Source organism: Neolamprologus brichardi, chromosome 19 (assembly GCF_056152115.1).
Source record: "Neolamprologus brichardi isolate AB-2024 chromosome 19, ASM5615211v1, whole genome shotgun sequence".
Lineage (NCBI taxonomy): Eukaryota > Metazoa > Chordata > Actinopteri > Cichliformes > Cichlidae > Neolamprologus > Neolamprologus brichardi.
In genome coordinates, this window is record NC_142122.1 from 2264991 (window position 1) to 2288489 (window position 23499).

The 23499-nt window shown below is 44.4% G+C and overlaps 1 protein-coding gene across 4 annotated transcripts in view; it reads right to left on the reverse strand.

The window, feature by feature from the left end:
• The window catches only part of scaf8 (SR-related CTD-associated factor 8), a 69509-nt gene that overhangs the window by 39134 nt on the left and 6876 nt on the right, over positions 1–23499 (reverse strand). For 2 of the 4 annotated variants that reach the window (XM_087832725.1, XM_087832726.1), the window contains exons 3-20: positions 15081–15125; positions 14808–14969; positions 14447–14603; positions 14217–14344; positions 13939–14115; positions 13519–13598; positions 12754–12865; positions 12542–12673; positions 12273–12382; positions 11955–12148; positions 11755–11855; positions 11403–11516; positions 11100–11256; positions 10661–10791; positions 10322–10484; positions 10196–10243; positions 9867–10088; positions 8018–9767 (exon numbers count right to left, since the gene is read on the reverse strand). In XM_087832725.1, coding sequence (XP_087688851.1) covers positions 8032–9767; positions 9867–10088; positions 10196–10243; positions 10322–10484; positions 10661–10791; positions 11100–11256; positions 11403–11516; positions 11755–11855; positions 11955–12148; positions 12273–12382; positions 12542–12673; positions 12754–12865; positions 13519–13598; positions 13939–14115; positions 14217–14344; positions 14447–14603; positions 14808–14969; positions 15081–15125 — 3969 coding nt within the window. In that variant the 3' untranslated portion in view covers positions 8018–8031. Of the gene's footprint in view, positions 1–6607; positions 9768–9866; positions 10089–10195; positions 10244–10321; positions 10485–10660; positions 10792–11099; positions 11257–11402; positions 11517–11754; positions 11856–11954; positions 12149–12272; positions 12383–12541; positions 12674–12753; positions 12866–13518; positions 13599–13938; positions 14116–14216; positions 14345–14446; positions 14604–14807; positions 14970–15080; positions 15126–23499 lie in introns of those variants that run through there. The other 2 variants (XM_087832727.1, XM_087832724.1) reach the window with 2 other exon arrangements.

Sequence of the window (23499 nt, forward strand, 5' to 3'; positions counted from 1 at the left end):
CAAGAAAACAAACAAGAAAACACCCACTAATATTTACTAAAATGTAGTATTTTCTTTGTTTTATTTAATTTTAAATAATGTTTAAAAAGAAAAAACTGCAAACATGAACGCAATTTTTTTTCTCACCTGAAGCCTTTCATTGAACTACCAAATAAACAGCTCTTTCCGGTCAGACACGTGGCAGCACTTTTGCTATAATTTTGTTTGTATTTAACAAAATAAAAATGCGGACATAAGCCTACACATTAGTTTTTGAGTCAAGTGAAAATTGTTTTCTTTCCAAATAAACCTCTCACTGAACTAACAGCCCTCAACGTGTTTGTTACCTCGGTCAGGTCCGCGGCTCCGCGGTAAGGACACCTCTGGCTAATACGTCGGGTTCCGTGTCGGGCTCGTAGCCGGGAACGAGCTTTACTGTCTGGGTCAACTTTGCTAGCGAGAGACAGAGAGAAGCGTTGAAAGGCTGCTCCGGCTGAACTTTATTGTTTTGGAGGAAAACACGAACACGGTGTACAGTCGAGTCTTAACAGCTTACTTCCAACTGGGCTCGTCAGGCTCTGTTTGGCTGCAGCGGTTATTATTATATTTACATGCTTCCAGCTGCCGTTTCTGCTCGGTAGCAACTCCTCGCGCTCACACACGGAGGCGCGCACGTTCTCCCTGCCGCGAGGACTACACCGCCCATGGGGCTACAGTCTTAAAGGGCCATGTCTGTAACACGCTGGTCATATTGCCTTCTAATAAAATCATTTTTCGAATAATAAATTTTAAACTATTTCTTCATATCAACATCTGGGCTGCAAGTAGAGGTGACGTCATTATTCAGGAAGAAAACGAGTGAAAAGTCCACCCTGTGATTCTGTAGCCTGCAGGATCTCAGCTGCAATAACTTGAAGTCATGATTCTCACTCCACCCCAGTGTCCACCAACTTTAGCTGTCACACGGATTTCTTCACATTTGACTCTGGAGTACTTTGGTATCCAGAGGAGTTTGTGGTCAACCCAACAAACTGCTGGGTGCCCAGATCATCAGCCCTCCACCACCGTGCTGACAGCCGGTCTGAGGTGTTTGTGCTGATGTGCTGAGGTTGGTTTTGTGCTTCATGGACGAGCATCTCCACCTCGCTCTCGTCTGTCTAAAGGACATTGCTCCAGAAGTCTTTTGGTTTCTTAAGATGTAATTTTGCAAACCTAAGCCATGCTGCCGTGTTCTTTATGGAGCCCTTACAAACAAGCCAAACATGTTCAGTCCTTTCTTAATCATATTATTAACTTGAACCTTTAACATGCTATCTGAGGCCTGTGACGTCTGAAATGGAGCTCCTGGGATGCATTTGTCCAGCTTTTTGAATGTTTACACTTGTGAATAATCTTTCTCACTGTGGAAGGATGAACTTCAAATTGTTTTGGAAATGGCCTCACATGCCTTGAGAATTGATGGGCAGGTCCTCTAAGATCATTGCTGATGTCTTTCCCCCTTTGGCACTGAGCTAACACACAGCTGACTGGAAACCTCTGCCTTTACAGAGGTGCTCACACCGATGCAGCACCCTCGCAACTCCCATGGAAGCAGTAAAGGTGTGCTTTATGATGTCGTCAAGGACAAAACCTTAGAATTAAAAAGAGGATGTACTTTCTGTCGTACGTGAACAGGAACAAAGAAAATTAACATCTGAATAAACCGAAAGAACTGATCACAAATGCTTGTATCGATTTCACGAAAATGTTATTTGCTGTATTTATTATTGTGAAATCAGACTGCAGCATATTCCATGACACCTTGTTTTTTAATTTCAGATATTTTCTGCTGAGGTGGATTTCTACACGAATGGTCTATTGCTAGAACACTTCACACACCTGGAAAAATGTTCAAAAGTACAACAAGTCGTCTTCCTTTGATAAAAACAAGAATAAATATTTTAAAGAATATAAATAATAAGCTACAACTGCAGCAGGCCTTTGATTTTGACATGATAAAGTAATAGATTTATGACTGTGTGGTATTCTGTGGGGGATTTGGAAAGAAGACAAAGAAGGTTCCTGATCCCAGAGCTGTTTCAGAAGCTTTGACTTTATGTTGAATCTGAAATATACTGATCCTAGCGCTACTCCATCAGGTCTACACGTTCTAACATCTACGAGTGACAAACGCTGCTGCAGTCTGTCCATGAAACACATTACCAGGTTTGATCACATGCCACGCACCATCACCATCACCCCTCGCTCCGGCCTCATTCTGGTGAGTCTGGAATTTCCTCTTTTTTTGCCACCGTCTGCTCCGTCTCTTGTGCACACTTGTGACTCCTCCGACTCTCAGGAGGGAATCTGCTTCCCACCAAACAAACAGGCAGACAATGAGGAGGCCTTCAGGGCTAATTACCAGCTAGCTGCTGCTTGGAAACAGCAAGGAGGGGTGGTTAAAAAGGGTGGGGGTTAAAAGGGCCCGGGGTGGGGAACAAACAGCGACTGTTTATTCATGTGTGGGCAGGTAGACGCACACTCACTATCCTCCTTAACGGAAACAATGAAGCTTGTTTTGGCGGTTTAAGAAGCAGGTGTCACATCTGCAGGAAGAAGCTGAGTCAGCCTTTAATAAGCAGCTTTTATAAGGTCGTCTTTCTCAAATGATGACAGACCCGTGAATGGAGGCAACACCCGGCGCATGAGAGTCAAACAAATACAGAAGGCCTGCAGTGTGTTACGGCTGCACGAATGTGTGTGTCACACACCTCGTGTCGCTGCAGACGAGTGCAGGAAAACGAGAGGCGGCTTCACAATGAGAAAACCGATCTGGGATTTGGTTAAAGAGTGCGTACGACATTTTAACGGGCCCACCCTCGTGTGTGCACCACTAATGTCAGAGTGGTGGGGGCTGCATCCAGTACCTGCCTGTCTTTCCTGATACACATCTCCCAGTTCCCCCCATTCTCAGGCACAATGTGCTGCGCTGTCAAACAGCCCGCTCCCTGCTTGCTCAGCATTTTCCGCCTCATCCCTATTGCATACTCCCCAAGCACACATATATGCATATTCCTCGTCTGTGTTAGCAGATTTAATAAGCTCCCCAAAACCCAGCACAACACTGTGCCTGCTGTGAGCCACGGCTGGACAAAAAAACAAAACAAATCAGGTGCTTGTGGATTGTAATTGCCTCCATGACAACTCTCATTTTCCCACAGTCCTCCCTCTGTTCCCGACAGTGGCGCCCTTTAACATCCCCTGCCCCGATGACCCCACGTTCACCCTTCGAGAAGTGCAGAGACAGCTGAAGACGAGAAGCAGAAGCACCAGCAGAGCTTGTGTAATCGCTTCAAGGCTGCCACTTTTAGCAGATAGGTGCATGTAAACAGATCATGTATGTTTGTGTGTTTTGAAGTGAGCGTACGGGCAGGAAAGATAGGACGGCTGACGGCGTGCACGGAGGTAAGAGCTGCTCGCATCCTAAACGGCGAGGCCCGCGTCTCTGCTTGCACCGAGTCGTCACACTGACAGCTCCAGCACACACAGAGGATGTGTGTGTGTGCCCCCATCACACCTCCTCAGTATGCAAATACACACTGACTTGGCGCAAACAGGCGCTCTCTCCTCCTCCCAGCAGTCTTGGGGGAAAAAAACAACTGCTTGCCATCAAATTTCTGTTCATCTCGAGAGAATGACACAAAAAAATCTCATCAAAAAACGAGACAAAATGTTCCCTGAGAGGGAATCATCAGCCTTATCTCAATGTGACACATCTGAATTTACTGAATATCTTTTATTTCCAGGACGTCTCAGTCCAGGTGAGGCTGATGCGTACAATTACACAGCATCAGACGTTTCTATCACGACGACAGCTGTCAGCATCAAACGTGTCCGAGTAAACAGCACGAACACATAACCGTTCATCCAATTTGCAAAGCACTGACGTGCAGTCACCCGAGGCCGTGTTTTGTCTCTCTCATGATGAATTCCATCACAGCCTCGGCGTCGCACTTTCAACTTTTCCTTCTTTAAAAGCTATAAAACACAAACCCCCACCTCCCCTGTGGCTCTGCACATTAAAATTCATGCTGCAACTTAAAAGAACAGAAAGCTAAAACCTGAAGAGCTTTGCTTATACCTGCACGCTGCAAGCACAGGCACTGCTGATGTGGCCTTGAGCACATCTCCTCACCAACATCCAGCTCCGGTGCTGCTCTAACTGCACCCACACTTCCCCGTGGCGCAGTGGGACAGCTGTATGACCTTGCTCTTTTGCGGCGAGCCCAAGTTCCTGGGTGAGGAGAACTTTGGACGCCTCCCAGTCTAGGAGTGTCTGCTGGCCCTGATAACGGGAAGCAGAGTGGGCAGTGGCTTCTTGAAAGCAGAGGAAAAGTTATGCGCACTCCCACAGAGCTGAGTAATTACTGTGGCTGCAGACTGTGAGCAGAGATAGGGGATTCCTCTCCTGCATAACTAGGTGGATGGGAGATAGATGGCTCTGTCTCTTGCTCTGACTCCATCTCTGGTGCTCATGAATCTGTGCGAGTGGTCACACCAGCAGAGACGCTCTGGCTCTCTGCATCTGGCACAGGCTGCGCAGTGAGTGAATATGATATCTGGGTATCTGGCCATGGCAGATAAAGGCTCATTTCTGTCTGGAGGCTTTAGGAGGCCTAATCAATAGCTTTAATCAATTAAGAATGCAGCAACTGGGAAGCTGCAGAAATCAGCCAAGTCTCACACTAAAAAGACCTCGTTCCTTTTATCACAACACGTCTGTATTGATCCCAAAAAGGTATGGAACGAGTTCATTTCAAGGACCTGGCGCAATGAAGGTCCTGTATGGATCAGTGGTTTCCTTCGCCCGCATCCTTACACCAAGGTTACTGTTGCTTCAAAGGAGGGGGGTTCATGTAGAGATATTTTGCCAGGTGCTGTTGAGATGGTGAAGAACAGAAGGTAAGAGAGGTGAGCACTGCAGATTTTGAGCCGTCACACTCAAAGAATCCGGTCTGCACTGAGCACAGCAACGCCGGCGCACTGACAAGTGCTGCAGCACCACACTGACCCCAAATGGCCAGACAGAGTAATGGCACTGCTATTATACTAAGGCAGCAGGAGCACCATAGCGGCTGTGAAAATGGACCTCCAGTGTATCAAGTAATTGCTGAGAAATCCTCTTTATAGAACAAATTAGGGCTTGAAGTTTAGCCATTATTAGGCTGGGAAATGTTTATGATTCTCCCACAACACAGTAAAAAGCCTTTTACAAGCCAAAAGCTAGCACTGTGTCTAATTAACTTCCTCACAGCAGGGAACTTCTGTGTATCTGACCTGCAGTCAAAACCACACATTAGCGCTTCTGGAAATGTACCATTATTCCATGCCATTACAGTTTTGGTGCCCGTGCTGGGCTAAAAGGTAAAGGTCAGGCCCAGAATTTATATGCAGCATGAAGAGCACATGGGTTGGCACAGTAAACGGCATTAGACTCAGATCGGAGGCAGGTGGGACGAAGGAAGGAAACCTCACACAGGCTAGTATCCTAAATCATCCCCGGGAACTATTTGAAAGCTGCAGTTCCTAAATAAATCACACTACAGTTGTGGCATGCCCTTTACCCAGCCATAGACATATAACTGAAGCTGCTCGACCTCCGGCCAGCGAATATTTATTTTTATTGTTGTGAATGGAAGACCTAGCCAACTGTTGTGTACATGTGTGTCTGTTTGAGTACAGATAGTCATTGATTGAAAGTTCCAGGCTGTCAAATCTTTCTTTCGGGAGGTCAGCAGGAGGATGGACCTGGCTGACTGCCCGGGCTTTGGGAGGCAGGTGGGAGCTAGAAATTTATGGACTGAGTCATAGACACACAACTGGATATTCTTACCAGAACTCAGGTCTCTACATGCTCAGCATGAAATCTATTTTTGTTGACTACTGTTTGGACTAAGCTTAAGTGGAGGTAGAGACATGAAGCAGCACACTGCACTGCCCTTGTCCACCATTTCTCTATAACAATAAAAAGTGCTGAGATGGTGGCAGGAGACAGGCTGATGGAGGCGATTGTGTTAATGAATCCTCCAGCTCGTGTTTTTTCGGACCCTAGTGAGGCCGTAAGTGAGCGCACAGAGGAGCTGGGTGCTAGTGCGTGCTGAGTAAGCACATCGACCAGATGCAGCAGCCAGCTCTCCAGCAGGGTGGGGGGGTTTTAGCCAGCCTTCTTTATTTTTTTCCTTTTGTTGTGTGGATTTTTTAAATTATAAAAAATATAAAGGGCAGCAGGTCTCGTGTGGCGTCTGTGTTGCAGTGTGGAATTCACCTTTGTCCAGTCTGTCGGGTCTCAAAATGCTATTTTGGTGTTTCTTTTATAAAAACAGCTGTGAAGAACTAATTTATATGATTTACTCGGTTTAAACGACTAACACGCATCGAACTATTTGTCTTAGCTTCATGCACATGTTTGATCCATCACGGGTTGTGGTCACGTGACCAAACCCAGGCGAGTTCCTACTGTTACTGTTTGATGAAGAGCGGGTGGGTGGTGCTTGAAATGTTACAGACTATTGCGATGCAATCCAATCCCGTGAATTGGACTTCTATTAATCCCAAAATAATGATTCTGGTCAGCCTGAATGGGAATTCATGACAGTAAGGAGTGAAAGTCTGATGCACCTTGAACTTTTATTCAACATCACAACTCCTGTAGTAGACATTTGGTCTGAGAGAACAGCAGACTATGGATATCTAGAGGTACGTCTCAACAGAAAACCACTACAGGTATGAAATGAACAAGAGAAGACAGAAGGTTAAAACATGGCTACAGGCCTGCATGCACAGAACGATGGAGGATATATTGTTCTCTAGGTAGGCGCTGCACAAACGGCGCTGCACAAACGGCGCAGCCACCGTTCAAACTGTAGGTCAGTCAATTGTGTGCAGGGAGCGTTCTTTTCAGTGAGCTGTCTAAAGCAGAGTTGCACGCACAGTCTGATGTACATCGCACAGTAGTGTTGGATAGCATCGTGAACGACAAATCCAGTCAAAAAGGCACAATCCCATCCTCAACAGTCACCCAGCAAAAAGCTTAGGGAAACATACAGGCTGAAGTCCTCAGACTAAAACTACAAGTCCCACGGTTGCATCCAACAAAGTGCTCTGTGGATGGATGGTATAGCAGCAACTTGAGTTACAAGAACATCAAATCGACCGAAGTGACAGCACACAGTGTGTGTGTGTGTGCGCGCACGAGTCTGTAAAGCATTTTCCACTGGTCCTGGGTCAGAAAACAGTCCTAAAGCAAGTGTTTTAAACAGACAAAGCATGTTTATTTCAAACTAAAACAATATGCAGCCGACATCAGAACATCCCTCTGCTCCTTTTTCTTTTTCTTCCCCCGGGCATGTAATGTTCTGTTTGTGTTCACTGGATAATTAGAAACAAATTACAGACATTTATTTTGGGGATACAACATTTTCATGTTTTCTATTTAAAATGCTCATTTTTTTTCCCAATTATAAGCAGCTGTTCTGGTTTTAATGTATGGAGGCCATTTGTTCTGCTCAGGAGAAAAAAAAAGGAAAAAAAAAGCATTGCAAGACACCACAAAAGCATTCATTGAAAACTTTGCAGTAGCATTTTAAAAGAAGAGGAGACAGAAATTGGGCCAACAGCTGCCATTTTCAAGTATATCAATCCGTTGTCGAACAGCCAGGATGTCTTACTCTCTTCCATAGGAAGGTCAAAGCTAAATTTCCCCATATACAATTGAAACATTTTGGCAGGCAATTTGATAAAATTCACCAAGCTCATAATTAAAATGGGTGGTGTGGCATTACAACTTAAAAAAAGGAAAAAAGGAAATAAAATACAAACAAAAGTCTCTATCCATAAATCAGCTAATGAGCCTTCTATTTAAGTACACTGGTTTCTGTGAGGATAAAATCATTTGTTATCAGACAGTGTGAGTCAGTAATCGTCATGTCCCGTGTGGTGGTGGTAGTTTGCTGACATGAGTACAGAGAAGAAGAGACAACTTTACAAAATGATCTTTTACCTACTGAGTGATGATTATGTCCCCTCAGTGTCTGTGACAGTGTCTACCACTGGCAGACTTGCAGCATCCTCCACGGGCTCACTCTGATCATTGTCCAGCTCAGGTCCACTGACCCCCTGCGGTTGGGGAGAGGAGGGTCTCTCTTGTGACTCCTCCTCATCGTTCTGTCCACTTTTCTGCTCCTCCGCAGAGTGAGTCGTATCTTCGGGGGGGCTGGCAGCTTGTGTGAAGGCCATGGATGAGTCCTGGGACGACGCCTCAGCAGGTGGTGAGGCGTGGCTAGGGGTGTCACTGTCAGAAGAAGCAGTGGTCTGAGAGGCGGACTGGGCTATAGGCTGGGATGGTGAATCTGTGCGTGGAGAAGTCTCTGGTTGTGGCGGCGACTCTGACTTTGGAGGCGCCTCGGTCAATGTGCTCTGACCTTCGCCGTCAGATGACGGGTCGCGCGAAAGCGTCGAGGGTGTCGGCTGCGCCTGGGGGGCCTCGGATGGAGTTGGGGTTTCTGACTCGGGCTCGGGCACGGCTGCTTGGTTCTGTGATGGAGGAGGAGACCTGATCTGAAGTTGAGGCGCTGCCTGATTGAGACCCAGCAGAGGGAGCTTGCCCTGAGCTTGAGGCAGAAGCGGGGGCTGGAATCGTGGCGGGATCTGAGGGTTCAGTTTAAGCGGAGCAAGCACTTTGCCTTGGTTCAGTGTCAGGTTGGGATTGAGAGGTGGAGTTGGTAGCAGAGGTGTGGGCAGAGGGAGAAGGGGTGCTGAGCCTCCGCGTTCGCGGTCCCTCTCTTTGTCGTGGTCTCGCTCGCGTTCGTGTTCTCTGGTGCGGTCGCGGCCCCTGTCTCTCTCGCGCTCCCTCTCGCGGCTGCGGCGGTTTCCATTCATCTCCCTCCTGAAGTCAAAATCTCTTTCATCTCTATCTCTTTGCCTGTCCCATGGGCGTCTTCTTTCATCTAGGTCTTGATGGAGCTCGCTCTCAAAAGGAGCTGCAGCGTTACCGCTACGGTTCCAAGCCTGTGGCCCCCCAACAGCTCCGGCATTTACAGAAACACCGGCTGCTGTCCCGGGACGGTTATCAAAGCGGCTGGGGAAGTTCTGCCCAGGTGTGGGACCAGCCTCCGGGAAGCCCTTTGGACCACCTGGGGCCTGGGGGCCTCCTCGCATGCCGTCGCGTTCATCAAAGTCCCCTCTGGCTTGGTTCCAGCGGTTATCGGGTGTAAACCCTGCAAGAGCCTGCAGACGGCCTACGAGGCTAGATCTGGCTGGCTGAGTACCTGGGGTCTGGAGCAAAGGTGGTCTCACGCCTGCTCCTGATCCTGCAAGAGGCTCCCTGTGCTCTGGGGGAGGCGTCCGCAGCAGACCCGTGCTCTGCTTTTCCATCGGAGGAAAGCGGTAGTCCTGGTCTTTGCCCTCGTCAGCGCCAGAGGACGACTCATCTTCTGTTTTGGATACATTTTCACTGGTTATGTTGGGGGGGCGGTGGAAGGGGTCCAGCTGAGAGAAGGGAGCCCTGGGGCGGGATTGAGCTTGGATTGGACCGTCTAGGAGGCCGGGGGTTTGCTGGGCATGGGCCTGCTGCATGAGCAGCGGGAAGCGAGCAGCGGCTCCGGGTTGGAGCAGGTTGGGGCGCACATCCAAAGGCAGCAGGCCGGGCATCCTCTGCCCACTCAGTCCAGACTGATGCAGGGGGTGGGTGAGGGAAGCTGTAGGGTGCATGCCCAGCAGCCCCATTCCACTGCGGACAGCGTTCTGCATGCCTGCAGACGAACACAAGTGCAGACAGAATTGTTTAAAAAAGGAGACATAAAAATGAATACTAGAAATAAAAGTATTCAAACACAGTAACGATGTGTCACCTTGCAGCGTGAGCTCTGCAGTAGCATCCATGCCCTCTGCAGACTGTGTTTTCTCATTAGCGGCCTGCTGAGTTTGCACTCCCACTGGGTTGAACACGCCAGCTCCTGGGATAGCCGAGGGCATGAAGCTACCCGGGATGGTGCTTGTTGGAGGAATCATAGCAGCGAACGGTGAATCCTTGACAGCATCTTGGCTGGAGCCCACTGAAGGCTGGACCAGAGCTACAGGTAACAAAAAACAAAACAAAAACATATTTAAACCTGACGGTCTAATAGGGAGCTCCACTTTCAAACTCACATCCATGTACTGGTAGCATATAGAGACTCACAGGCAGATGCGGAGGCCATCCCTGCTGTCTGAGCAGCCTGCATGAAACCTGGACAAGAAAGAATCGTTTGTGTAAGCTGGTCAATTTTTCTCGGCCTCATCTTTTTACAACACGTGCATCATTTACCTGGCGGAGGCTGTGAGGCATTGAAGCTGGCCCTTATGAAGGGTGGCGGCGGCCCATAACCTGGCGGAGGTATGCCCATGGTGACAGGGAAGGCAGGAGGCACCAAACCGACCGCGCTGGGAACCGCCTGTGCAACCGGAAGCTGAATATGAGGGATATAAGACTGTGTAAACAAAACGCTGTTAAAAGAAAAATAGTGTAACCTCCCAAGTTTTATGATACACAAATCCCTTAACACATCTCAGCGACTCAAAGTTTCTTAATGGTTTACAACAGTGTGCCGTAACTAATCAGAATCATGGTGGTGTACTGCTTTTACAGTTTACAGGCAGACTGTACCTGCACTGGCATCATGGTAACCTGCTGGTTGAAGGTCTCGGTTTGGGTGTTGGATGCTGCTGTAGTCTCAGTGCTCACTGGCTGACTTGCAGCTTCCTTGGCTTGTTCAGTATTCTTGGCAGCTTCCCACTCTGCAGACACAAACCAAAAAAAAAATGTTAACAAATACTGTTCAATTATTTGTTTGGATTAAGGAGTTCAGTTTTTCTTTCCAACTCAATCTGATTCCTCACCGAGTTTTCCAGTGGATAATAAATAAAGGGAACGGGGCAGAGAGTAAATTCACTTGATGATGAAATGCCAAGATTTGTCTGCCTGGATAACTGTTTTGTTTTCATCATTTGTGCACAAACTCGTATGTTTGTCCTGCTTTTATTTCAACAAACACCGCCACAGAATTAACAGAGTCTGAGCCAAAGAAAGGCTCCTTTCCTCTTACCGTCATTGACGGTCTCCTGATCGATGATTCCTCCTTCGGCAAAGCCATCCAGGTCATCCAGCTTCACCTTCTCCCAAGGTATGTACGTGACACCCAGGTCCACATCCCAAAACTGCTTGTACTCCTGCTTTACACCTTTGTTCAGAGCCCACGCAATCTGGATCAAAGACGCACAAAAGGTCAAGATAACAGATTATTATTATAGCTTTCTGTAATATACAACCATGTGCACCTAAATCTAAAGCTTCACCGTGTAGAACGAACAAAGAACACAATGGAATAAACTGTAAAGGTAATGTGGACCTTGATGATTTTGGAGCCGATCTTAAACGTGCCGGTGCTGAGCTTCTGACGGGCGCGGTAAGCATCCTGCCTGTGGACCATACAGATGTAGGCACAACCTCTGGGAGGGATCATCTGCAGAGAGACACGAGGACAGGGGAGGTTAAAGAGAGCAAAAGAGCGCAGCGCAGAATACTGACAGATTTGTGTGTCTGGTGAAAGAAAGATAGTAAGTAAAAAACACACGGGACAGATCATTAGGAACAGCTACAGTAACGACAGGCTGGGGCACCGTCGTTACGTTTCTTGTTAAGAGATCAAAACGACACACTGCAACCAAATTAGAGGGTAAAGGAGGGAGAGGTCTGCTTACATTGATGGACTCAATCTGGCCAAACTCTTCAAACAGATTGGTGAGGTCTTGCTGAGTGGCCTTTTTATCCACCTGGCCCACCCACAGAGTTGTGCTGCACACTAGGTAACGAGATGGGGAAAAATAACGGGACTTTTACTCATCAGGGGAAAAAAAGTTTTGCAAATATTTAACAGAACAGAACAATGACTTCCTCTTACCACTGAGAGTCTTGGACCGTATGGGAGGAAGTCCTTTCTTTTGCCGCTCCTTCTCTCGTTCTCGGGCGCGTCTCTCACTAGAATAAGACCGCGACGACTTCCTCTTGCGATCTCTAGAGCGTGACCGCGACCGTTTTCGATGCTTGCGTTTCCGTGAGCCGGAGCGCGACCTAGACCTCCTCCTCTTTGGAGATCTGAGGAGAGACGACGCCAAACCTTTTGGGAATTCTCTCCAGACTGACTTTTTGTCATGCTAACATTAAACCCTGAGCCTGTTGATTTTAAACATCAAACCCAGGCATCAAAAGTCAAACCAACCTGGAGCGTGACCTTGACCTTGTTCTAGACCGTGTGTTCAAGGTCTTCTTCTCTTCAGCCTCAAAGATCTCCTCTTCCATCCCATCCGGGCCTTCATCTAGATCCATGTCCTAGAAAACCCATGAGTAGTTTCAGGTAAAGCCCATCTCTAGAGCTAACTAATCATTTAATGCAGTCCTGCTTTTAGACATGCATTTCTTTCCAAATATTAAGTGCATACACCAACCTCTAAGTTAGTGTAAAGTTGCAGTAATGGCCCACGGGCGTACCTGCTGCTGGTTGTCTATGGAGTCGTCGATCTTATTGTCTGGCTCTGGAAGCTGAGGCTGGCTGCTGCTCTGAGCATTCGAAACCGAGTTCTCTTGCCCAAAGATCGAGTCCTGCCCTTCTATGCTCATTGCCTGCAAAAACATGCAGAATGCAAGTTGTAGCAAATCATAAATGCAGAACAAACAGGCCGCTCTCTGTGTGCGTGCTCTACCTTCTGCTGATGCTCCAGCAGCTGCTTCTGAAACTGCTCCAGGTTTTGCTGTTGAAGTTGCTCAGCCAACTGATGGAAGAGGGAGCTGTTAATGGGCTCCGACACCATGGGCCTGGAAGCAGCCAGCAGCGTGATTAGACACAAACTCTCAGGTGGAAGCAGCAGAATCACTATTAACCCTTTAAAACCGGCCTATATGAGCCTATACTGGTGTTTTTAAAAGTTATGTTTGACTTTATGACTTTCTGTGTGGTTTCTGGGATGCTTAGGACTCATATTGCACTGCTGGAAATAGTTTATTTTGATGCATATGCTGCTTTTTTGCAAATTTGCACTATAATATTTATTTTTGTTTTTCCTGCAGTGTATAAAAATTGGTGTATTTCAAAAATAAAACTATGAAGACACTGAAAATAAATTTCCTGTGGTGGGAAACTATTTTGTGCAACTTTTTTGTATTTACAGTTTTGAGGGATAAGCCTCTTAAATTTCTCTAACTAGAAATATATGTTAAAAAAACAAAAACGATTTTCAATTTTTTTGTAGTTTATTGCACTTTTTTGCAATTTATGTAATTACTATGCACTTAATGCAGACATATTATTAAAATTAAGGCTGTAATGGTTGTATTGATGTATAGCAACTTGAAATGCTCCCAAAAATGGCTCTACAGCATGTAAACATATAATATAAGCTCCTGGTTCTATGGTAGGTCTTAAAGGGTTAACGAAGGACTAAAACAAACGTCAAACACACTGAACTCACAGTTGAGATGTTGAGCTGTCCTTTTTAGATTCTTCGTTACGCTCTGAATCGTTCCCGAAGTCAAAAGGACCCAAAAGTTTCTGCAACAGAAACAAAATGTGAGTAGAAATAAAGAGAATTCAAATGAAGCAAGGATGCATGCCTTCAACAGCATCCATGCACACAAGACCTTTGACTGTTTACACACAAAATTCCACTAACTTTGTGTTTTAACTCTTTTATAGATTTCTGTTTCATTTCTTTCTCGCTGGCCAATGAATTCGAGTTCTTACAAAAAAGAAGTGTTTTTTGTTTCAATGAATGCAAATGTTTTTGCATATATGTGCATATATACATGGAGCCAACTCAAAAACAACGCCTCCAGCTCTGGCTGCCACAGAAGCATAAAAATAAACTCACAGCTGCTGACTGCTGCACTACCTTATTAAAAGAGGAGACCCTCTGCTCCAGGGGGTTGAGGCTGTTGGCAGTAGCTGCCGCAGTGAGCTGAGCTGTCAGAGCTTGCAACTGCACCACTAGGCCAGCATCCAAGGCCTGCAGCAGGGACGGCTGGGGCTTCTGCTGCTGCATCTGCAGACTCTGCACCAGCTGCTGGAGCTGTAACAGGCGACAACAAAGTAAGTTAAACGCCTTCTCACTCCGACAGCTACACATGCTGCTCTGATGTAAACACTTTTTGGGAGGATGTGTTCACTTACCTGTTGTCCCTGGGGACTCTGCAAGATCTGGGCCACGGCAGCCACAGTGTCGGTGTTGGTAATCTGCGAAGCCCAGTCAGGCAGACCCTGCACTATGTTGGCTGGAGTGGCCGGTGTAGCCGGGGTCCCTGGACACACAGAGAGAATCACGAGGTCGCCGTGTTAATGTTAAACACCACAGTAGCAGTGATTGGAGGAGCAAATCTGAACTTTAATGTGCTTCTACTGACCGGGTGTAGTGTTGTTGACCGGGGCAGCACTGCTGGGCATGACGGGTGTGACACTGGGAGGAGGAATCCCCGCCGCCATATCCAACAGAGGCTGGATGATGTCACTCTTGAAAACCGCATTCTTTTGCCACAGATTCAGGACTCTCACAATCTTACTCTGGAAGTTGGATGACACAAAATAAGACAAATTATTTACTCAAAAACCTTCTCTCAGACACATGACCTTTAAATATTTCTGTGACCGATCACACACGAGACATGCGCACTCAATCGAACGCCCTGTATGTCACAGTAATGTGCTGGGAAACCGAGGAATGAGAAGCCACAGAGAGGAACAGAAAACTATTAAAAACGGTCCAACCTTATCATCTGAAGGGCAGCGATAGAGGTGCTGGAACGTCGAGATGATATTCTTGCTGAAGCGCGGGGCAAATACGTCCTTCTCTGTGCCAAACTGGTGCCGGGACTGTCTGACGATCGAGTCGATGACATACAGCCCCGGGACTTTGTATTCTGGCTTGCACTGTCGAAGAAAGACAGCTGGTGTTGAGATATATGAACAGCAGAGCAACGTACGGATATCTCTGCACCTGCCTGGATGTGGCTCGTGCTTCTCATTAAAGCATTAACTCACCTTCTGTATGAACTTCTCTACACTCTGGACAACATGCTTGTAGAACTGAAAGTAAAGCAAAGAGAAAAAAATATTTTGAGTGACTTGAGCAACAACATCGCAGAGCACAGTAACAAAAGGGGAACAGCGAGAGACTGGATGGAGGCTCTTAAGTAAATCGTCTTATCTCCCCGTTCCTCAGATTTACAAATTAATGCCATGCACAAAAAAGAAAATAAATAAATAATTGCTTTTTTAAAGCTTAGTGCTGTTAAAGGAGGATACAACAGACATGACAGATGGAGACAGCATCATCACTTTTATGTGGATTTAAACAAGAATTCAAAAACTAAAAGAGCCAAATAATAAAAAAACAATTATTTTACTATCTGCAACAGTGTGGCTGTTATTATTCATGTCTGTGAACAAACATCGCAATTACTGCACAATATAAAGTCATGAAATTTAACAGCTTTGCAGACAAGATCAAAATTACGGCTGAGGACGGGAGTGGCTCATGAATACAGATTAAACTGTAATGATCACACCAGCCTGCAGGTCACTCTGGAGTTAGACAACTAGTAGCACTACTAGTAAAACCCCAGTAGAGTAGATATTCATCTATAATTAAAATACAGGCAAAGTGACAAATTAAAGGAAACCCCTAAAGACTAAAAGAGCAGAGAAACAACAAATGCAGATGCTTTCACACAGTCCACCGTATGGAACAATTAGGCACTAACACACTGAGCAGGAAGACTCGATGGAAAGACAAACATCTCAGTGATTTCAGAGGTTCATCTTCTTCCAGCACAGACATGAACCATAAACAGCTCCACGTTCTATGACCGTGATGACTGTGCATTAGTGTGATATGCAAGAAAAAGCAGAAGAGCAACATTTCCTCAGGGGAGAGCGTCCGTGCAGGACAAAACAAGACTGCGTCAGCAAAAACACTCCGTCAACACCCACACAGAGGAATATCGCTCATGTTTCCCACAGGTTTGAATTCTATTCCTGGCGGTGCCGGTGTTGGGGCAGGCACACACTGGTAGGGAAACGCAGGATGGGAAGAGCCGGTTGTAGCTGGTTAAAAACAGCCAAACCTTTCAAATAAGAGCAATTGATCTCTGCTGCTGCTGTCTTCGTCTCAAACACATGAAAAAAAATAAAAACACTTGGACTGACTGCCTAAGCAGATCCTGTGTGCGAAACACTGATTTATAGCAGAGATATATATAGACTGTCTAGACAGGTGTGTTAAAAAGTTTAAGTGTAGCTATAAATTTATACAAATGTGTTCTTAGTGAGTCCCCTCCTCATCCTACGTTGGAACATTTAAATCCTGAGTTGAAGGGTCTCTTCTTAGATGTTGATGGGTCACGCTTTCATCAACATGAACTGAAGAATGATTTTCCTACTTTGGAAAATATGTGTCAAGATGCACTGAAGAGCTTCTGATGGCTTAGTGAGATTTTTCTTTCGATTTATCTCCCATCTTTATTTTAACACTATAGTCGTTTACACTGCCACCCATGGATGGCAGAGTGGATTATCTATGCTAGGACTGCAAAAGTCCCACATACATTTCTGTAAATTCACATAAATCAAGAGCTAGAAGTAACTTAGATTACTTAAACTAATCCAAACACCAGAATGTCAAATACTTGTACTACTCTGAAACTGAGAGGTTCTTCCTTATTTACAACTTACACCACTTAGCAACTCTTAGATATTATGGGCTGCACAGCTGACATCTATAAAGACGTGCCAGTGTCAGGTCGTTCCTGTTATATATGCAGGCCAGAGTGGGGTTTTTACTGCACATAAACAAATATTTGCCAAACAAAAAAAGATTTCTGGGTTTACTAAAAAAAGTAACAATGACCAAAAAAGTAACAATTTTTTAAAGTGGTTTTTAGTTTAGCCAAATACAAAATCCAGAGTTTTCTGTTAAATAAGATAAAGCACACTGCTTGAATTAAATGTATGCAGACCAGTCCTGCAGGGATAACAACAAGAACAGCAACAGTCCTGACTTGTATGGCCACTACTGCTTTTGTATGACATGTCCCAGGTTTGTGCCCCTGTGAGCCAAACTGTTTAAAATCCATTAATGTTTATGTACTTGCATACAATTCCCCAAAAACTCAGACCAAAAGAGCAACAAGTCAAGCTACAGGACCTCGCCTGAGTAAGCAGTAAACCACCCTGGTAACTACTCAGGATGAGGACAAGCCTGTCCTGGCTTCAGATCATGTTTCTAAAAGACAGTTTGCCAGTTTTGTTTGTCGTCTAAATACAGGCCAACAGTTTTGGTCTGTTGATGGATGTCTTCCTGCGTTACCAGCAATAAATTCTTTGCCTCCCCCCAAATTAACCTGGACATTGTGAGGGTTAAGCCCCTTTTCCCTGAAGTACCTACTCAGATTAACTCGCCACGACTCGACTTGGATCGACTGCTTTTCCATTACAATAGAGTACAGCTTAAATGTGAATGGTCGTCGTCATAGCAACGCTGCTGAGCGTCCTGTGATGCATTCAGTATGCGATACGAACGCTACAGCAAAGGTGGACGTCGGTGGCTGCTCGATCTGTGGCTTTTCGGGCTCGGGGACCACAGCGTTGTTTCAAAAATGGCGGTTTTGATTTTCGGGAACGAGAGACTAATGACTCATCAAGTGACACCACTGACCAGCCAATCGGTGGCATGCAGTCTGATGACGTCACATTTTAGTATCGGATCACTTGGTACGTCGGCCGAGCAGTACTATTTTAGTACCTGGTACTATGACCTAATGGAAAACCCCGAAAACTGTGGCGAGTTAAGCAGAGTAGGTACTGATGGAAAAGGTGCTTTCATCTCACAGAGGAAAAAAACCTTATGGCATGCACAGAAAAACTATTTCATAAATAAATCAGAAATGTCAGAAATAGGCTTAATATTGACAGAAGAGAGATGGGTATTACAGTGTTAGCTTTAGTTCGTTTAAATCATTGTGATTAAATCATTGTACTTGCTTTCATGGACATTTTTTGTCTGAGCACTTCACACTTGAAAGTAACAGCCTCACAGGCTTTTCTCATTTAAACAGGCAGCATTTCAGCGCTTTGACAGTAAAAATATTTGACAGTTAGGCACCTTCAAATGTACTTTTGAAACTCTGTGCAGCACTAAAAGTGACTTTTTGGTAGACGTTACTTTTGTGCACCCATTTGCAGCAAAATCTCTTCATATCACTGACATCTAGTTTAACTCGACAGCTGCTAATGCTAATATTGTCCTCATGAAAGACGAAGATTAAACTTGAACATTTTTTTGAAGCTTTCTTGTGAAGTTTAGATACACAAGTGCCATGTTAAAATACAAAATCCCATCAGGAAGATCTTTGCTGGGGCTCAAAGATTTACTACTGACTCAGTCTTTTGTGTATTTGTACAACTGCACAACAGCAATGTAGTTGTGGTTAAGCAAATGAAAGGGAGCCCTTCACCACAAGTATTTACACAGCCTGCTAAGAAAAGTCAGAATTTCTAGTTAATGATGCAATTCTGCAAACAGCCAGCAGATGGAGTCAAAGTACAGCAGAGGAGCCGGTCTGATGATGTTTCTGGAGGAGTGATTCCAATAAGTTCAGCTGCAGTCAAAGTTAAACTTATCTAAGGTAACATACAATGTAGAGCTTTTTCTAAAACTGCCAGCAATTTGTTTTAAAAGTCATTAGATATGATACAAGTAAAGCTAAACAAGCAAGCTGGTAGTTTTGAAATTTTGCCAACATAAAGCTGCAAACTACAATATTCAATATATACACATTATACATATGCAAGGGAAAGTGAAGCTGAAATCAGTCCACTAGAAATTTCAAGACAAGAAATTTACAGCAGAAACTGTAAAGTATGAAGACTTAACATGGTGTGACTGTGGGAACTGCAGTTCGCCATTCACAGACTCAAACTTGCAAACAAACTTTAGTAACTTTATTCATTTACTTTAAAAGCAATCAACAGACTAGTAAATAATTAAAGTAACTGCACCCTGGAAACAAAGCATGTCACCTTTGTTGTTTATCTTAGATTAATAAATGTGCACACTGAGCGACAACTTTGACTTACGGCAAGTACACGCAGAACTACGAGTACTGTAACTCAACTACTATTGCCATTGTAACACTGGGCAACAGGATCAGCTTTCTGGGGCTTCAAGCCCTGTTTGAAATGATGCCACTGTTAGATCAGCCCTGCAGAAAGACCAACTATTTCCTCCTTCAGAGTTCTGTGTCTTGCGATTATCTACTACAAGAACTAAACCTGCATAAAATAAGCTCCTCCAATGATCCAGCAACCTGCTAGCGATGGTTCTTCCCTGTGATCACTGGGATCATAAGCTGTGATGCTGTGTTCAGCTCTGTCAGGAATTGTTGGCTCTTGAGTGGACCATTGAAACTGTTTAGAGGTGACTTGTTTTGTGCAACAACACTGAATACTGGCACCAGGACACATAAACAGTCCTTTAAAAGATTCCATTAGAAAGGAAAACTTGGCTTGGTGAATAAATTAACTGGGTGTTTCATCTCCACTCCATTAGCCTGCTGACGATGTATTTATATTTTTTTGATGTGCTTGTATTCTCCCTATGCTTTCCTTTAAGGTCTCTTCCTCCTTCCCCGTACAGTAAAGGCAGACACTTCCTCTACGTGACCCTTAAACTGTGATTTAGCTTTAACAACAACAGCGGCAGCAACTTAACTAATGAGTTAAGTTGGGTCTGGGTATGAAAAACAAAGACAACTGTCGTGAACATTTAGCAGACAGTCTTCTTCACAGATTCTCCACCCTTTCCAGAAACCCTACTGAGCGCATACTTTCACACCAAAGAATAAATAAAAACAACAACACATGCTCACACATAACCTGCTGCAGTGTGGACCAGTCTCCAGGCAACTGGTCACACACTGCACAGGCTGTGTGTGTGAAAGATATGCACAACACTACCTGCAACTGTTACCGAACTGCACTCATCCTTGTACTTGTAGACAGAAGACATGAGCAGCACAGTAGCATCACTGTGATTATGGTGGTTTGTGTCCCTCTACAGACATTTAGAAAGTACTGAGTAAGTAAAACACACGTGCATGTTTCTGATGAACACATTATGAATCTAGGCAAGTATGCAAACACTGTAGATAATTATGTACTACTGTCATAATACTGTGACCCCCCCCCACACACACACTGTTTGAAAATGCTCGATGGAATAGACAGAAACTGAAAGGAGCAAATTACAGACCATCGTGCGATCAGACTATTACAGCAACTACTTTACAGCTTTTCTTTGACAGCACATGATGTGAGAGCGAGAGGGACCGAGACAAAAGCCAGAGAGTTAACGTCCCACTGTGCAGCTCATCCCTGCCATTCATGTTCAACCTTATCCACATATCACACAATCTAGTCTACCACCATCTATAATCAGTGGACATAAGTGGATTAGCTGAACAGGTTGTGAAATAAGTTAAAGCCTGCCTCGTTCTTCCTGAGCCGTTTTATGTTTGTAAAGCTTGATAAATAATTGTGAAGCACTTCGTAACTCTGCTATAATAAAGGTATTATCATTTATTAGTAACTTTGGTAACCTGCGGATGTCATGATGACGACGAAGAGTGTAAATGATCAGGTTATATTTAATCTGGCAAATTTCTTCATGAGACAAAGTGATAAGGTGGTGCGACAGAGGGATCATTTAAGCAAAGCTGTAATCTTCACCACTTTTAACAGAGATGCTGTTCTTCACTCGAGGCACCAAACAAGCATCGGCCACATGCTAGCACATGTGGCATTTCACTGCAGATATAGAAACCAGGACATGATCAATTCATACTTCCTGAATGAAACGTCTCTCTCAAACTCAGCAGAGAGCTTTGTGATTTTCTATGTCAGTCAGGATCATTTAGGCTGAGCTCAAACGTTTCACAGCACTGAAATGTAGCAGCGGAAAAAAACAAACTGAATTTGTTTATTTTGTTAATGTGTAATTACATTACACCAGCAGCCACTACATGCAGTGCTCACAGAAACACCACCTTAACTTCTGCAGACTTTTCTGCCACTCCAGGGTCTCAAATATTATCTGTGATGCAAAGTGTCAGATTTAAAACATAATTCATTGAACATGGAATGTGATGAATGCCTTCATGTAGCTCTTAAAATAAACTAAGTCTTTGCTTGGCCAATTTTTTGCTTCATTCGTGTAACATGTGTTCAGATTTAAAGGGTTTCTGTCAGACTACTTAACCAGTCTAATTATTTTCTCTCAACCTGCAAATACTTGCCAGCAACATCATCCAAATCCTACTTATTTTTTCTCTTTTTTTACTTCTTCCAACATATAAAGAGTAACTTCATCTCTTTGTATTTAGCAGTCACAGACTCAAACAGACTTTAAGTAAATAAACAAGATAAAACTCATTTAAAAATAAGTTACATATCTAGTATTTTCTAACTGCACTTTTCAGATTAATATCTTTAAATTTCCACACTAACCTGAGATGATACGCGAGGGACTGTTACAAAGGACCATCGTGCCACATTTATAAGTATAAGGTAAGGAATTTTCCTCTGCTCCTGTCTAACAGAATTATTTTTAAAAGCCATAACTGATCCTAGATCAGTGGATCTATCACACATTTATTCAATGAGGCTCTGCTGTGTAGAAAACATCTGTTTCGAGCCTATTAGGAGACACAAATCCCTTTGAGGTTTGTGTCAGTGAGGGCATCCGGTGTAAAAGTCTGCCAAATCAGACGTGCACAACTACCTGCTGTGGTGGCCCCTGAATAAGGGAAGAGCTTCTATAACTGGTCCTCTATTAGCTCTCATAAAAGTAACCATGCTGGGTACAGCTCACTGAGACGTACAGCTCAAGGGTCTGAATCTGCCCCTGTTTGTTTACTGTGTCTCTCCCAGCCTTCCTGTCCACTCTCAAACTGTCCTGGCATTATACAAATATTCTAATAAAAAATATTCTAAGAAAGTATCCGAGTCACTGTGTGTGACTCTAGCAGCTAATAGCGTCAGCTTCATGAAGTAGATGTTACATTTCTTGTTTGATATTGCAGCAAATGCAAAAAACCTAAACGAAGCAGCACGTTTAAGTTTAAAACATCCATTAAAGAAGGAGAAAATAAAAACAGCATCGAAACAGTTGCTAATTATTCCCAATAAAAGTTTTCAATACAAATTCACTTTAATAATTAATTTTAAAGCTTTCATAGCTACATACATCTGAAGTATCCTGTAGAGTAAATCTGTTACACACCGAACGCGATGTGCAAAAAACGACACGAAATTCAGAAATTTCCAGATCCAAACTTGTCGTGTAACATATATATACACCAAACGGTCGGATTTCTGCTAAAATTGATTAAAAAATAAACAAACAAATAAATAAAGGAGTAGACATGAAGCGATCATAAGCTGGTCTCGATGTTTCCAAACCAGAAAAGGAGGAAACAGATTCTGTCTGCATCCACTTCTCAGGAGCAGCAGCAGCATTTTAAATCAGGGCCTCGAGGGTTTTAGATGTGTCCTTGATCCAACACAGCTGGTTTAAATGGCTAAACTACCTCCTCAACATGTCTGGAAGTTCTCCAGAGGCCTGCTAATGAACTAATCGTTTGAGTTGGGACCTTATCTGAAAATGGAGAGGAATCATTTAAGAGAGAGCCGACTGACCTGGAGCAGCATCTAACCGTGCGCCTGAGGTTAAATAGGACTATTTTACCATTTCCATCTCATTGTGTATTCAGTAACAGTGCGCGATTTGAGTTACGAGCACACCTGTTGCGAAATGCAGTGATCCAATTGGTCAGATCTCAGAGCTCGCAAAATCTCTAGCCCGACATCCCCGGAGCTAGCGATATCTCCGGTCGGGTGACCAAAATCTACCTCAGCCCCACCCGTCGGTTATCATATAGCCCGACGGGCGTTTTGGATCCGAAAAATCTAAAAGATGAAGCCTGATTCGAAAATAAATGCAGCAAATTCCTCCAGTGAAATTACAAGGCTGGAAGTCAGTGGCGGTAAAATGACTTAAGATCGGGTCATTTTAGGTCAGTCTAAAAATATTTTAAACTCACAAAATATTTGCATGGATTTTATCGGTTGTATCCTGTAGTAACTAATCAACTACCCTGTGTGTTGTTTCCTCAGACTGCAGAGAGGTTCCTAATTATTCCTGATCATTCATTACCTGACACACACTGTTATAGCTGCTGTCAGGTTAGGTTACTTTTAATATTTAATGTCTTTTTGGTTCAAACAATGGTAGTTTGGTGACCACTGTAATTTGCACCAACTTAGTTTAAACCAGTGCTAAAGGTTGCTGTTACAGTTCTCGTATTGCTACTTTGCTGCATTTTAGTACAAACTGAACTGTGAA